A 17,266-nucleotide genomic window follows, 5' to 3' on the forward strand; every position below is an offset into this window, starting at 1 on the left:
TTCCAAACTTTTAAACTATATCAACTACTCAATTCTTGTCAGGAGGCCTAATCCCTGGAGTGGGGATGAACTTAAAAAGTCTTGATGCAGTTCCTGATGTTGCTGCAGCCATGGTCTCAGCTGATACTCCTGTTGATACACCTTGGTTTGTTGGAGCAGTAGGTCTCACAATTGGTTGCTTCTCCCTAAAGCATGGTGCAGAGTTGGTGTTGAATTTTGTTGCAGGCTATCCTCAGAGAAGATCATAATTCAGACCAGCAATGCATATCAATAAAGAATAAGGCCATCAAACAAGTTCAGTCAAACAAATCATATCAATAAATAATAAGGTATGAAAAGATCATAGCAAAGGTCATAATTAAATTAAATAGAGATTACTAATTTAACTTAGGACCATGTTTTACCTCATCTGCTTGGGGTGCAGACTGGAGGACATTAATTTCTTCCCCTTGACCATGGTTCACTGATTGTCCTGTTGCAGATGTTTTGGGTTTCTTCTTTTTGTTCTTTTTTGCCTTAGCCTACCATAAATCGTAACTGTTAGGATAACAAATAAATTAGTGTTATGCCAAATAAAGACCCTAAATTAGCATAAACTCACAGCAGCATCTAATGTAGTTTCCTCAGCATTAGCAGTTGACTTGTTCTGTCCTGTTTACTGAACCTGTTTAATTATTAAATCACAAGATTGGAACACAAGAAGGCTCAACTAATTAGGACACTTAATTCCTTAACTATATATATATATATATATATATATATATATATATATATATATATATATATATATATATATATATATATATATATATATATATAAAAGACAGTTAGCATATTAAATATATTTTGAAAGTGAGTCATCACTTGTTGGATTATACCTGCTGAGTGTTAGCTTGGCTTGACTCTACAAATTGCAAAGGCACTTTTTTGCCCTTCTCTCTTTCTTTGTCATAGGTTTCCAATTCGGGTCTTGAGGTGCATTAGTACAAGTCTTGTAGTAGTGTCCTAGCTTACCACACTTAGAGCAAGTGACCTGAAAGGTTTTTCTACATTTGTTTGGATTCATCTCTTTCTCAACTGGGTCTGATCTTCTCTTCATCTTTGGCCTATGAGCAGCTCTTTTGATTGGAGGAGGAAGAGTCTTAGCAGCATCCGATTGTACCCAGTACTCTTCACTATTAACCGGTTTGATGCAATGTGAGTATGTAGCTCTTACTGCTTTCATTGTCAGCCACTTATGCACAAAATTTTCAGGCCTAAGGCCCATCTTAGACATGGCTGCCACTGCATGTCTACAAGGCATACCTATAGACATGAATTCAATTTACCACATGCAATCAATCCTCTGTAACAAATATATAATTTTACAAGTACAAAACAGTATTTAAAACAAGTTTACCAGTTAGCTGCCATAGGTTGCATGTGCATGTTCTTTCTTCAAGATTCACCCCAACCTTGTGATTTCGACAGTGCACTTCAAAAAGAACTCTCTTACTATCTCCAGCCCAGATAGCTTTCCATTTTTGGCTTTTTGGCTTAATGAAGTCATCCAGCCTTTTTTGCTGCACTGGAGCTAAAGCGCTAACATGTTTCTCTAGCTTCTTTTTGTGTGCTGCCATCTTTCGCATTAGATAACATCTTAAGTCCTCGCACATTGTCAGTATTGGCTTACCCTTGTATGCCACTATCTTAGCATTCCAAACTTCACACATATTATTGGTGATATTGTCAACCTTGGGTCCGGGACTAAAAAACGCCTTTGACCAAGCAGCTGGATCAAACCTATCAAGATATTCCCAAGCTGGAACACTGATCTGTTTCAGCTTTTCCATGGCTGCCTTGAACTCAATTTGTGTGGTGCAACGTGCACAATCCCATACAAGTTGCTTGGTCTGTTGGTCCTTAAATTGCTTGATGAAATTCTTCCAAATGTGTAGTACGCAGTTCCTATGAAAAGCCCTTGGAAATATGTCCTTTAAGGCTAATGCCAATCCCTACCAGAAAACCAACAATGCAGGCCAATAACCCAATTTGGACCAACAATGCATATCAATAAATAAAAAAGGCCATCAAACAAGTTCAGAAAAACAAATCATATCAATAAAGAATAAGGTATGAGATTCTCATAATTCAGACCAACAATGCATATCAATAAAGAATAAGGCCATCAAACAAGTTCAGTCAAACAAATCATATCAATAAATAATAAGGTATGAGATTCTCACAATTCAGACCAGCAATGCATATCAATAAATAACAATGAATGAAATGAAACAACTATTTTTTAATACCTTTTGCTGGTCCGATATAAAATTCCAGCCCCTTTCCGTGCTATCACCTAAGTCATGCTGAAGTTGTGTTAAGAACCATTTCCAAGTGTCCTTACACTCATTCGGCACAACTGCATATGCAATAACAAAGAAATGGTTATTGCCATCTTGACCCACTGCAGATAGTAGCTGACCGCCATAATAGCCCTTAAGAAAACAACCGTCTAATCCAATCAAAGGCCTGCATCCTTCTATAAAGCCCTTCTTGCAAGCATCCAAGCTTATATATAGTTTATCAAACAAAGGGAGAGACTCTGACTGAGGTATCACGTCTAATCTTGCAGTTGAACCAGGGTTTGTCCTATGCAGTTCCATCAGGTAATCCCTAATCTTACCATATTGTGCTCCTTCGTCGCCAATTACCTCCTCCCTAGCTGCCTTAAGTGCCCTGCTTATCATTTTACCACTCAGTTGGATGTTGTAGTCTTCAATCATGTATTCCATAGCTTGCTTTGGCTTCATGTCTAGCTGAGTAAGAAGCCTCTTAACTAACTTTGAAGTTACCCACTGCCTATCAGCAAGGTTGCTGCTGAAATCCCTCCCACAATTATGCTCATTGAACAAAGTTTTTACCTGATAACATCCATGTGCACTATTCCATGATGTCAATATTAGCCATGAACAATTTTCACTTGCACAGGCTGCTCTGACCCTCTGCTTCTCATTCTTCAGATACATAACATCTTTACCCTCATATACAAAATAATCCTTCAGCGCACTCTTGAATGCTTCCATTGTAGTGAAGGTTTGTCCAACTTTAAATTCAACCTCCCCGTACTCAGTTTCTTCATTAAAGGCATCATATGCAGTCCTCCCTTCATCCTCAGATGACACTGGGCTGTTGAAAGCTTCACTTTCATAATCATATGGCTTGTCATAATCCGAATCCAATTCCTCAATAGTTGGCCCAACACTCCCGGATGTGCCACCCAAACTAGTTCCAATGCCACTTAAACCACCGCCTATAGTGTCATTCTTACTTCCATTATACCTTTCATCTCTCAGAATATGTTTTCTTCTAGTGCCCTTATACTTCTTAGAAGGCCTTTTTTGGACAGAAATTTTTTTAGCTGTGTCCATACTATCCTTTCCACCTGAACCAACCCCAACCTCCACATTTAGGCCAGTCTTATCTTTAACTTTTGGGCCATGTCTAGCTTTCTTTTTAGGTGAAAGTCTCTTCTTCTTCTTCTGAATATTTTTTTTTCTTTTCCAAACTCTCATCACTGCTGTCTGTATCCTCAAAATCAGAAGGATGAGGCTTATAAGGCTCATCTTCTGTGGTCTCGTATCCATCATCTGAAGATGATGATGATTCACTCAGCACAACATTATCACGCTCCATTACCATCATCAACAACTTCAGGGACATCTATCGGGTGATCAAAGTAAAGATAAAATTCATTTTTACCCTTATTTCTCTTCTGAGCATTCCTCAGTTCGTTTATCTCAGCATCACCCTTAATAACATGTAGCCCAGTTTCCATGTCATCAGCAGTGTTGTCAAACCAATACATCTCCTTATATGTTGTATACCCTAACTCCTTAAATAAAATTTCTAGATCAAAAAAGTTAATATAGTCTAAATCCATGGGTGGATATTTATGTACTTTTTCATTAACATAACATAATACCCCTCTGAATTTCTCTTGAAACTTCCTCCATGATAAAATACAGGAACAACCATAAAATCATCCATCTGAGACAAACAAAATAAATGATATTTTATATTACAACCTCTATATAAATAATTGTGATTTTAATTGAGTACATATATATTTTAATTGAGTACATGTAGTTAAAGTAGGTATATATTCTAATGAAGTATTACATATATGGAGACACAAGAAAAAAATTTCAACATCACTACTATGCATGATGTAATATAGTCAAAGTATGTAGGTATATATTTACTGGTTTGTTGTTTCACGAAAAAATCAAATTTTAATAGAGTACATAAATATTTGCTAAGGTATATATTTGCCTTAAACTTTAATAGAAAATTGCTGTGAACTCTTTTATAAACACTAATCATAACAATGTTTATATATATATATATATATATATATATATATATATATATATATATATATATATATATATATATATATAATATTAAAATTTGAATAAAGATAATATATCTGTCAGATTTGTTGTTATATACAGAGTTTGTGATTTTAATACAAGCAAATCGATGCATTTTAAACTCACTTGCAAACTGTATATGAATTCCATTGAACCCTATTTTCTATATGAATTCCATTGCAGGAAGGGAAAACATCTATCTCTCTTGATGGCAAAATCTCCCAAAATTAGCAACATTGAGCCCTAACCAAACTCTATCTTTGTTAGGCGACACCAAGCCAGAAAACAAAAAATGCAAACACTCAGAAACTCAAAACTAATTAAACAATACACAATGTAACTAATATTTTATTTGAATAATCTGTTACTTACCTTGAAGACTTGCACAAGAAAGGTCTGTCAACGTCGTCCGGGAGTCCGTTAGTAGTGCCGTCTGAAGCTTCACTTGGAGCGTTGTCAGCAACACTGTCAGCGTCTTACTCAGCTCCACAGCCAGGTAGAGCATTGTCGTTTTGTCGTCTTCAGAGAGTCTTCAGAGGGAACATGAAAAGATTGTGGGTTTTCTGTAATTAGGAGAAAGGGAAGAAGGGTTAAATGGAAACCCAAGGCATGTACTCTACGCACCATTTTAATCCCCCACACAAAACGACATCGTTTTTATTTGGGAGAAAGGGACAGATCGACCCCTGTCCATTTTTAAATTGACAGCTTGGCACTTCAAGGACACTTGGCAGCCAGCTCATCACCGTTAAGTAACACGTATGCTTATTCCGGTTGTTTTCAACGCCGGAAGGCACAGAAGGACCGCTATGTCTCACGGAATGCAAAGACAAGGAACGAAACGTACCTTTTTTTGGATAGGGATCGCTTTGTCCTTATGAAAATTGGACAGGGACCGGGTTGGGTGTTTACTCATGTTTTTATGTACGTTATATGTTTGTTTTATTTACACATGGACGTTTACAACAGAGATATATTCTAGGTTTTTAGAGTTTTTTCTTAAGGTTTTAATAAGGTGAATTCTAGTACGAATATATCATCATAATTATTTAAATATCGTTAAAATTAAAGTTATATTTTTTATAGTTTGATAATATTTTTTAAATAATAATTTTTAAAAATCATTGTTTAATAATTAAAGATATAATATTATTTTAATTTTAATAATATTTTTTAAAATATCATAGTCATATTAGAATGGTCTTTTTAATATTGGGTGTTTAAAAAGAAAATTTGACAAGGAATGAATTCTTTTAAATAACTCTTTTGTGCATGTAATACAAATAAAAATATTTTTGGAGGACATTTCCAACTACAGTTTCACCAAAACAGTATAGAAAGGCTTGGTCCCACTATGAGTAGAGTTATTTGTTTGTTTTGTTTTGATAGATAGAGTGAAGATCAAAGAACGGTTGCTTAGTCTAGGAATTATTAGCCATGGTGATCACATGTGTATATTGTGTAAGAAAGATGTTGAACATCTCTATCACTTGTTTCTTAGTTGCAATTTTATCTGACAAGTGTGCCGGGGTGCTTGGCTATCTGATCTTGGAAGGCAGTGGGCTATTCCGAGTTCATTGAAAGAACATTTTTGAGAGTTGGACAGGAGTTGTTAATAGGAAAGAGGAGCAAAACAAGTGGTTCATATGTTTTTTTCAGTTATTTAAAATGTGTAGTTAGAAAGGAACGGGCATATCTTTAATAACATAAATTCTGGAGTAGAAGCGGTGTTTTACATATCTTTGATCAATGACAGAGATTGGTGTAACTTGAATCTCTTTTGTTGTTGATAACAATGTCGGAGATAACATAAAGAATTGTTTATAGGTGCTAATTTTTTATTTTTATTCTGTTGTTTTGAGACTATGTTCGAGACTTTATCGCTCTATTTTATAATGTTGAACTCTTTTGTTCAAAAAAAATATTAAATATTTAAAAAAAGATATGTTCAACTAGTTTTTTATATTTAACTTTTAAAATAAATATTGAAAATTAAAATTACACAAATATACTAAACTAAATTTAATTACATATATATTTTGTTTGATTCTTTATATAAATCGAATCAATTAAATTCGATTTATACTATTTCGTTTGTTTCCCTCTCAATTTCTTTTGAGGAAGTTCCCAAACCAACGAGCAGAAAGCTTTTGGTGTCTTTTCAAATTATCTTTGTAGTCAATGAAGACAAGTCCAAAACGCTGATTATAGCCACTGTTCCATTCAAAGTTATCCGAAAATGTCCATGCGAAATATCCCTTTACATTCGCACCACCCCTTTTAATTACAACAATAAATAATTAACAATGTTAAAATAAAATAAATATATTATTCATCATCATTCAATCTTAATTGTAAGAAATTAATTAATATGAGCCAGTGCCACTTACTTGATTGCTTGTAAAACATGATAAAGATGGCGATAGTAATAATCAATTCTGTAAGTATCCATAAGGGCCTCTTCAAGTGTTAGTGTTGGATCATTAAACTCATCCATACCTATACATTATTATTATTATTAATTAATAGAATAAAATAAAATGGATATTGGAAGAAATTAAATAAATAAGTAGTGTACCATTTTCTGTGATGTAAATTAAAGGGTTGTTATACTTTTCCGTGGTGTACAACAATAGCTTTTCAATTCCCTTTGGATATACATATAGCCAATGTGAAGCAGCCTAAATATATATAGAAATTGGATTTAATTTGTCATTCACCAAATAAATAAATAAATAATGACATAGCATACAAATTAATATATAATTAGAGTAAATCAATAAAGGAGAATTTAGTCATCCGATCCTTACCCTTTGTCCAATGGGTCTACCATCACGCTCAGCTATCATAAGTCAAGAGTCATAAGAAATTAAAATTAAATATTTTTCATATCATAAATTATATATATATATATGTTGCCTCTATTCTTCTTCTTTAAATAAGTAATTTTATTGGAGAGAAAAATGCATATATAAAAAATAGAGAAATCATATATGTACAAATTTGAAATTTTTGTACACTATAATATGATTTTTTTTATTTGGTATTAATTTTATTTAAAAAAAATTATTATATAAAAAGTGTTTAATTACTTTGTTGATCTCTATAGTTTCGTGAAATTTTTAATTAGGTCTCTATACTTTTTTTCCTTTTTAATTGGTCTCTACACTATTTTTTTTCAATTAAGTCATTTTTAGTAGTAATTGGCTTAATTTTACAGGGACCCAACTAAAAAAAAAAGAATTGGTATAGGGACCTAAATAAAAGGAAAAAAAGTGTAGGGATTAATTAAAAAAAAATTGGTGTAAGAACTCAATTAAAAGAAAAAAATTATATAAGGACCTAATTAAAAATTTCACGAAACTATAAGAACCAATAGAGTAATTAAACCTATAAAAAATGCATAAAAATGATAAATATATTCTTACATGTTATATCGCATTGGGGATCAGTGGCATACATAGGAGGTTTGGTTCTGTCAAATGGTTTGGTTAAATGGGCAGCATAATTAGAAGTGTAGTAATTTATTCCGATGAAATCATATGAACCAATAAGTATCTTTGCTTCCTCTTCTGTGAATTTTGGTAGCCTGTTTCCCACATAACTTCTCATGGATTTTGCATACTCTCCTTTTGTTAGTGGATCCATAAACCTAAAATAAAATTAATCGGATATATCATATGGAATAAGGTTTAAATTAATCTTATTTATCTTTAATTTTAATTAAGAATAAAATTAATGCAATAACTAAAATAGTCATCATTATTATTTTACCATCCAAATTGAAAATCAAGAGCTCGTTGGGCAGCTTCTTCATCTATGGTTTTGTTTGAGAACGGTATGAACCAATTAGAATTCAAGGTGATGCCTATCAAGCCTTTTTGACTAGCCTGCTCACATTATTAAATTCAATTAATGTTGTAATGCAAGATATTTCATAGAAATTAAATTAGGGCTCTATATTTTAAATTCAAAATGTAATTAATCGGTTAATTAAAAATTCATTGCTACATTTTAGATAGCCAATTTTTTAAAATAATTTTAAAAATCATAACCATATTTATTTGAATTTTAGTTTATCAAACTTTAAAGACAAAATTCTAAAAACTAATTTTTAATTGGTTAACCAGAATCAAAATCAAATGTGAGTCTATAAAATAGTATTGTACAAAAATCAAAACCACACCTATTAATAACTTTATAACACAACGTAATTAGATTCTTAATCTATCAATAAAATAGTTTTATATAAATTAAAAATAATTTATTAATTTTATAATCAGTTAATAAGGCCCCATGTACTTTCTCTTATGGTTATTATAGTGCACCTGATATTTTGTTTTATAAAGTTTGACTGCAGCAGCATGAGCAAGGAGTTGGTAGTGTGAAGACATGTAAGGTTGTTCCATTCTCATGCTATAAGTCCATGGCTCATTCAGAGTAATCCAATGCTTCACTCTCTCTCCAAAATTTTTGAAGCAGATATCTGCATACTCTTCAAAATCCTTTCTGAAAAAGTATAAACTTATATTTCATCACTCTTATAAAATTCTAATACTTTGTTATAAAATAAATAATAAAAAATATATAAATAATGATGTCTTTAAGACTTTAACTATCACTTACGAAATATTAGGGCTGTTAAAGCCCTTGTACTCATCTTGCAAGGCTTGTGGAAGATCCCAATGAAAAAGGGTTACAAATGGTTGCATTCCTGATATAATTAATCACAATATTATTTGATTTAATTTGATAATGAATATCAACAAAATCAAACATTTATAATATAAAGAAAAAAGAACAAATAGGTCTTGACTTTTTGATCCGTAAACATTTAAATTTCTGATCTTTTAAAATTTGGATATATCGATTCCTCGTGTTCACTTGGTTTGTCAGACTCAACAGAAAAAACAAACGTGACTCTCGTTGTACTGACTTAGTTGATACAGATGCACACATGAGAGAATTTTTAAAATTGGATAAATTAGATACAGAAATCAATATATCCAGATTTCGAAGAGGTCAGAAACTTAAATATATTTTTAAATCCTCAGAGACTTAAATGTCCACGGATAAAAAAGTCAGGGATCGATTTGTCTTTTTCTCTAATATAAATAAGTATATATATGACCATTGGCTAGTAGCTTGTTGATAAGTTTGTTGTAATGTGCGATGCCTTCTTGATTTATACCCCCACTAACTTTCCCTTCTGCATTTTTGTTATAATATATAGTTAATATAAATCAAATTAAAAAAATTCAATTAATTAGAGGAAACAATAACACCATAATTAAGGATGCAATTAGTAAATCCAATAATATATTATATTTTCTTACTTGGTAATATTCTTGCCCAAGAGATGGAGAATCTATAAGCATCGGTGTTCATATCCTTCATGATCTTAATATCCTCCTAGTAACATACAAAAATATGGTTTAAATTAAGAATATTTCTTTCTTTCTTTCATATCCCCAATTCTTTATTCTTTTGTTATTTGTATGCATGAGAGTAAAAAAATTAGCTTGACTAATTGTCTCTTATGACTTGAAAATTTTTCATTATTATTCTATGAAAATTATAAAAAGATAATGAGAATAATAAATAGTGTGAACAATAATCAATAAAGTAATTATCTAATTTAATACGTACTTAACATAGATATTATTTTAGAATAAGCATATAAAATCAATTTTTAATTAGTCAACAATAACTATATTTTTTTTACTGATAAAAATTTAATTTCAAATGTATATATATATATATGGATCGGATTATACCTTATAGCGATGATAGTGATCAATAGCTATATCCCCAGTGCTTCTATCTTCTATTTGTTCTGAATTCCATTGATTCATATCAATTATTCTCAATTATAAAGAAACAAAAAGCATAATGAATTAATAACATCTTTTAATTTTACCTGGATGACTATGAGTTAAGTTGTCCCATGTACTTGCTCCTTTACCATCTTCATTCCAAGCACCCTCAACCTGCACCAATTAAAACACAAAAAAAAACCTACTTTAACATTTTAATATTTAATCCATATTTGTGTATATGAATTTCATAATTGCTTGTTATTATCTTAGTTAAATGCATACACATGCATATAGATAATATGATAAACATACATATGTGTATTAAAATTTTAAGACTATATTATATAGTCTTTTCATTTTGTGATGAATATATCTAGACGTAATAAAAAAGTTTAAAATTAAAAGACAATCATTAAGCAATAGAATTAATTAATGAATGTAGTGTAATTTAATTTAGACAAAAGATAAACCTGATAGGAAGAAGTGGCAGTTCCAAAGACAAAACCGGCCGGAAAACTGCTTCGATTTAGCGAAGAAACGTCGAGAATCGGCGGACCGGCTATGGTGGTTGTTACCGACAAGCAAACAAGAAGAGGGAACACACCAAGGAGGAGAAGATTTAGATTATTGTTATGAAATGCCATAGCCATTCACTACTATTTGTTACCTCAATTAAGAGTTATGAACATATGAAAATGTACACTAATACTACTACTTATATATATATTTGAGAACCAAAAGCAAAATATGAATTTGTACAACTCACGATGATAAGATCAAATACAAATTTAGAAAAAAAAAAAGGGACAAATCTAACAAAATGAGGAAAACCCACACACAACAGTTTATGGAGGTGTAATGTAACTCCCTAAAGCTGGGGTATGCTATTTTTGTTAAATACTTCATTATTTCAGGTACATATATGGTTTGGGTACGGACATATTATGGTTAATATTTAGTTATTTATAGTAGACATGCTTTGGTAAGCTAGCTAATGTCTAACTACTTTTTTTTTTAACTTTACAGTAATAATATTAGTTTAAAGGTAATTATTATGGTGTTTAAAAATGTTATCTAATTTATTAAAAAAAATTAAAAATTAATATTTAATTATAAAAATATAAAAATAAATAATTTTAAATATTTAAAATTTACTAAAAAAAAGTTAGACAGAAATTAAACATCAAATTATAATTTTTAAAATTGTACGTTAGCAAAAAAAAAAGATTAATTAGATTAATCCGAACCGTCTAACTATGAATTAATATCTGATTGAATCCGTTGAGCATTTTATTTCATGAGCTTATCTTTTTTCTTTTTTAAATCCATTTAAAATAGGTAATGATTTAGCCCGACAATGTAACCTTGACACATTTAATTTTGACAATTCCACTTGGCCGCAATTTCGTGTTTTGATCATACGGACTTATATTCCATGATTACAAAAAATAATCATAATAATCGCACGTTCGAAACACTACGGATTCATATGGTACTAGGTGTTTCAAAAGTTTTCAACAGCGATAAATGCAAAATATAATTTCAAATTTAAGATTATTAATCTCGGAATTGGTCATTCATATAAATGGCCATGTTTATTACATTATTTGGAGTATGATTACCATTATTATTACATCGAGAAATAAGTCTAATTTTTTTTAAGAAAATCCTTAAACCAATCAGCAGAAAGTTTTTGGTGCCTTTTCAAATTATCTTTATAGTCAACAAAGTTAATTCCAAAACGCACGGTGTAGCCATTGAACCATTCAAAGTTGTCCAACAATGACCATGCAAAATACCCTTTAACATTCGCACCATCCCTACAATAATAAAAGTCAATAATTAAACAAATAAAATAAAATAATTTTTTTTCACGATATTTTCTAACTCAAAAAGTTAAAATAAACAAACTAATTACTCGATCAACGTAAAAAGGTTATAAATCGAACAAGAGATACCAAAATATAACTATGAAGTTAATAAATAACTAAATAGAAGATGCAACTTACTTGATTGCGGTTGAAACATAATAAAGGTGGCGATAATGGTAATCAATTCTAAAAGTATCTATAAGGGCTTCTTCAAGTGATAGTGTTGGATCATTGAACTCATCAATACCATTTTCTGTGATGTAAATTAAAGGGTTGTTATATGTTTTCGTTATGTACAACAATATTTCTTGAATTCCCTTTGGATAGACATATAGCCAAGATGAAGCAGCCTGTGTAGATGTTGGATTTATTAATTATTATTCATAAAATAAATACATAATAATATAGTAAAACAAATTAACATACAAATAATAATGAAGGAGAATCGTGCATATATACATACCCTTGGCCCAATGGGTATCCCATTTCGCTCAGCTGCATAAAAGAAAAAAAAAGTACATTATTTTTTTCAATAATATCAAATTTTGTAAGTAAGTTCTTATGGTGACAAAAACGTTAAAATTAATGAAATATTCTGTTAAACTATATAGAATATTCAATCAAGTGTTAGACGATATATTCGTTTTGTTTAACGAAATATTTTATTAATTCCAGCATTTTTATTACGATAGGATCTTAATTACAAAATCTGATATAATATAAGGACTCAATCGAAAAGAAAAAAAATATAAAAATCTAATTAAAAATTTAGTAAAATTATAGGAATAACAGAATAATTAAACATTTTTAATATACCAAAAGATTTATAAAAAAATGAAACATTTTATATTAAAGTGTACTTACTTGTCAAATTGACATGTTGATCCGTCCAATAGGTAGGATCGGTGTCATTGTTTGGATGGAGTAAATGAGCAGCATAATTAGAAGTGTAATAATTGAGTCCAATAAAATCAAATGAACCTATAAGTTGCTTAGATTGCTCTTCGCTGAAATTTGGTAGCCGGCTCCCCACATACTTCTCCATGGATCTTGGATACTTTCCTCTTGTTATTGGTTCCATAAACCTGATGTATGTGTGTGTATATATATAATATTTCTTTTCAATTTGAAAATTTGATGTTATTATGAAACTACTACCCTAATCTAGTGTATATATATATATGTTGAACCTTAGATGAATAACAAGAATTTATTATATATAATACAAGAGGTTACTGTTTCCAAACCAATTAGAAAGTCAACAAAGTTCAGTAGTCAATAACTAATCATTTGATTGTATTGTATTGTCAAATATGTTTATTTATTTATTTTGAAATTATCGTTTTAATTTATTCATTCTTTTATTTTTAATTATTGGTTATTTTTAAATTAATGGTAATTCCTCCAACTTTTTCTAAAGTTTTTTACACATTTTTTTAAAAATTAAATTAAATTAAATATCAGACATATAACTATTCATGTGTCTCTTCTTATTATCCGTTTAAACTTTAAAAAAAATTATTTCATGATATGATATTAGAACATCTGATTAAAATGTTTAGAGTTTGATCATTATTAATTTGACTCAAAAAGAAAAAAAGTTTAACATAAGACAAATTATAAAGAGAGAAAGTATATGTAAAAATTTAAGTAAATCCAAAAATAGACCTTTGCTTAAAAGAACATATTAAAATTAGGTTTAATTATTTTGTTAGTTTTTATAGTTTTATCAAATTTATAATTAAGTCTATCTATATATTTTTTTAATTGGGTTCTTACACTACTTTAATTTTATAATTAGGTCTTTCCTAATGTAAAAAATATTAGAATTAATTAAATATATTTTTGTAAATGGAAGATATTTATAATTAAAAATCTAATTTAATCTTTAATCGTATATATTTTGAGAGAAATATTATGTTAATTTTAATATTTTTATATAATTAAAAATAATCTAATTACAAAATTAAAAATAATATAAAGATTTAATTAAAAATAAAAAATATAAAAATTTAATTAAAAATTTAATAAAAATATAAAGACCAACATAATAATTAAATCTTAAAATTATAACCATTCATGTGTGTTTTATTATCAGTTTAAATTTTAAAAACAAATTTAAGTCTTCGAAAAAAAAAAAAAAAAGTTTCATGATATTAAAAGAAGAGGAATGGAAATTTTTACCAACCAAGCGCGAAATCAAGAGCTCTTTGAGCAGCATGGATATCCAAAGTGTTGTTTGAGTATGGCAAGAACCAACCACAATTTAACGTGATGCCTATCAAGCCTTTCTGAGAAACCTGATTACAAGGTAATAATGTTAAGAAGAAATTAAATAAAGCTATGATTTTGAATTATTAGTGGAAATAAATGAAATAAGTTAAACCTGATATTTAGCTTTATAAATTTGGACAGCAGCGGCATGAGCAAGAAGTTGATAGTGTGTGGCGAGGTAAGGCTTATCTACACCAACACTATAAGTCCATGGTTCGTTTAGTGTAATCCAATATTTCACTCTATCTCCAAATTCTTTAAAGCATAATTCCGAATAATCTTCAAAATCCTTTCTGTAAAAAAGTATGTACATACAAATCAATATATATAATTGTTTCAACTTTCAAGTCTAGTATGTGTAGAAATTCTTGTAGTGACATCACTACTTACATAATATTAGGGCTGTAGAAGCCACTGTACTCATCTTGTAAGGCTTGGGGAAGATCAAAATGAAAAAGGGTCACAAATGGTTCTAGACCTGCTTGTCAATAATATCAAAATAAATTAATATCTGAACGAAAAAAGAGAATTTAATTTTTAAGGACGAATTCGATTTTCGAATTATAGAAACTAAATTTTAAATTAATTAATTAGAGAAGTTTGTTATTGAAAATTCTATCTTATAAATTATAGTAAACTTTTGGCGAGACAAATTAGAGGTTTATAAATAAATTTTAATTGTTAATGAACTGAAATATGAGTTGAATTTAATTTTCGTGAGTCAAATTTAATTTTAATATGGTTTAATTCAGTTTAACTCATTTCTATCTCTAATCATGAATATAGTAACAATCTCACTACATTATCAATCGTATTTCTGCCAGTTTCTACCAATTCTTATTTATAATTGTGTTTAATAAAAGTGTCTTTGTGAGTGTGTCTAATAAAAATATTTTTTATAAAAAAATATCTTTATAAATGTATTTCCTAAATATATCTTTTTATACATATATTTAAAATATAATAATTAATTATTATTGACAATAAATTAACAGATAATATATTAACTCTCCATATTTTTCCTTCATATAATAATTAAGATTTAAGACCGTACCATTAGCGAGAAGCTCATTGATAAGGTTGTTGTAATATTTTATTCCTTCTTGATTTATGCCCGAACTAATTTTTCCTTCTGCATATAATATTGATGAAGATATGAGATATTCAATTATTAGATGAAACCCGTAATTAATTAAGGATGTTGATTAGTAAATATAATATAATAGTGTCTACTTACTAGGCAATATTCTAGACCAAGAAATAGAGAATCTGTAGGCATCCGTATTCATATACTTCATGATCGCAACATCTTCCTAATAATATTAAATGATTCATAATATATATGGCTCGTATATATCCCTTTCAAAAAATACTTATTAATGTTTTGTACCTTATAACGATGATACTGATCAACAGCTACATCTCCATTGCTTCCGTCTTGTACTTTTTCTGTATGTCATAACAACAATCACAAACCATAAAAATAGAATGCATATAAATAAATGTTAGAAATATAACTATATATGTACTTCTTAGTTATTGATTACTAGTGGAGTAATAGATACTAATATATTTATTAATCTATTCTTCTTCTTTTTTTTGTGACGATTTATTCAATTCTTTATTTATTCGAATGTATATTAATAAAAAAAACGTTTTAATATAAAGACATAACATTAACATATACCACAAGATGACCAATAGAAGTCCAATAATTTACATGTAAGTAAACAATGACAATAAAGCACGATACTTCGCTGAGTTACTGTATCTGCCTATCAGACACATTATTTATTAAAATAAAAAACATTTTAAATATTTGATATAATTAAAATAAAATATTAAAAATAATTAAAAAATTAATTCATATTTTAATATCAATAAAATATCAAAATATCATTACAATTTATTTAAAAAATATTTTATATTTTATATATATACGTGTCTCTATCTTATAAGATTTTAAAATTCGCCTGTCGACGTGTCTCGTATCGTATCATGTTTCGTGTCTATATCAGTGTCTGTGCATCGTAGCAATGAAATAATAATAAATAAATAAATAAGAGAAAGAAAAAGAGCTAAATTATTGTTTGAATGTTACCTGGGTGTTGATGAGTTAAGGTGTCCCATATACTTGGTCCCCTGCCACCTTCATTAGCAGCACCTTCATACTATACCATCAATAAATAAATAAACACATTTAATTATTTTCTTAATAATAATAATAAGGTATATATTTATGAAAGTATATATGTTGTTGAGTACCTGGTAAGCAGAGGAGGCAGTCCCAAAGATGAAACCTGCTGGAAAACTACTCCGGTTTAGCAACGTAACGTCATTGGAAAGAGTTGGCGAACCGGGTTCGGTTGGTGCGGACCATGAGTTGCTAACAAGAAGAGCCAAAACAGCAAGGAATGCAATTGCCATACCCATACTCATATTACAATAATTGGAGGTTGATTGCTTTAATGCTCCTTTAAGTTTCAATTTATAGGTAGCCTTGTCGTGTTTTTCTTAAACTCTACCTACACTCTCGTTTCTCTTGTTTAATTTATTCAAATAATTTTCACTACTTTAATTAGCATTTCAAAAAAGTTAAATTAAAAACACGTGTATATGGAAGCCTTAAGAAATTTAATCAAATATATTAATTATATTTTTTAATCAATTATATATATTGACACTCCAAGTGGCAAATGTTATATTATATATTATTTGAATTCAAATTGGTGCGATTGATAATTTGATATCTATGATAAACGTGGTGCACAAGAAGACAAATTCATAGCATTTAATTTAAGGGAGTCATTTAGATAAAAATGTTAAAAATATCTTTTTTTTAAGATATTTTTAATAATTAAATTCAATATATATAACCGATTAAGCT

At 29.3% G+C, this 17,266-nt stretch overlaps 2 protein-coding genes across 2 annotated transcripts; both read right to left on the reverse strand.

Moving 5' to 3' along the window:
* Positions 1–6,520: 6,520 nt before the first annotated feature.
* On the reverse strand, positions 6,521–11,053 carry LOC112788863 (beta-glucosidase 12-like). The gene is made up of 13 exons (XM_025830512.2): positions 10,705–11,053; positions 10,336–10,405; positions 10,193–10,251; positions 9,752–9,827; positions 9,547–9,624; positions 9,042–9,129; positions 8,744–8,924; positions 8,190–8,305; positions 7,844–8,067; positions 7,226–7,257; positions 6,994–7,096; positions 6,806–6,914; positions 6,521–6,692 (listed from the first exon to the last, which is right to left on the reverse strand). The coding sequence occupies exons 1-13, from the start codon at positions 10,882–10,884 to the stop codon at positions 6,521–6,523; spliced, it is 1,488 nt and encodes a 495-aa protein (XP_025686297.2). The 5' UTR covers positions 10,885–11,053.
* Positions 11,054–11,760: 707 nt separating this feature from the next.
* Positions 11,761–16,975, reverse strand: LOC112788862 (beta-glucosidase 12). The gene is made up of 12 exons (XM_025830510.3): positions 16,645–16,975; positions 16,481–16,550; positions 15,770–15,828; positions 15,617–15,692; positions 15,434–15,511; positions 14,770–14,857; positions 14,492–14,672; positions 14,290–14,405; positions 12,970–13,190; positions 12,569–12,600; positions 12,244–12,455; positions 11,761–12,054 (listed from the first exon to the last, which is right to left on the reverse strand). Exons 1-12 carry the CDS (start codon positions 16,816–16,818, stop codon positions 11,883–11,885), a joined length of 1,479 nt encoding a protein of 492 aa, XP_025686295.1. The 5' UTR covers positions 16,819–16,975; the 3' UTR covers positions 11,761–11,882.
* Between the last annotated feature and the right edge of the window lie 291 nt (positions 16,976–17,266).

This window comes from Arachis hypogaea, chromosome 3 (genome assembly GCF_003086295.3).
Source record: "Arachis hypogaea cultivar Tifrunner chromosome 3, arahy.Tifrunner.gnm2.J5K5, whole genome shotgun sequence".
NCBI lineage: Eukaryota > Viridiplantae > Streptophyta > Magnoliopsida > Fabales > Fabaceae > Arachis > Arachis hypogaea.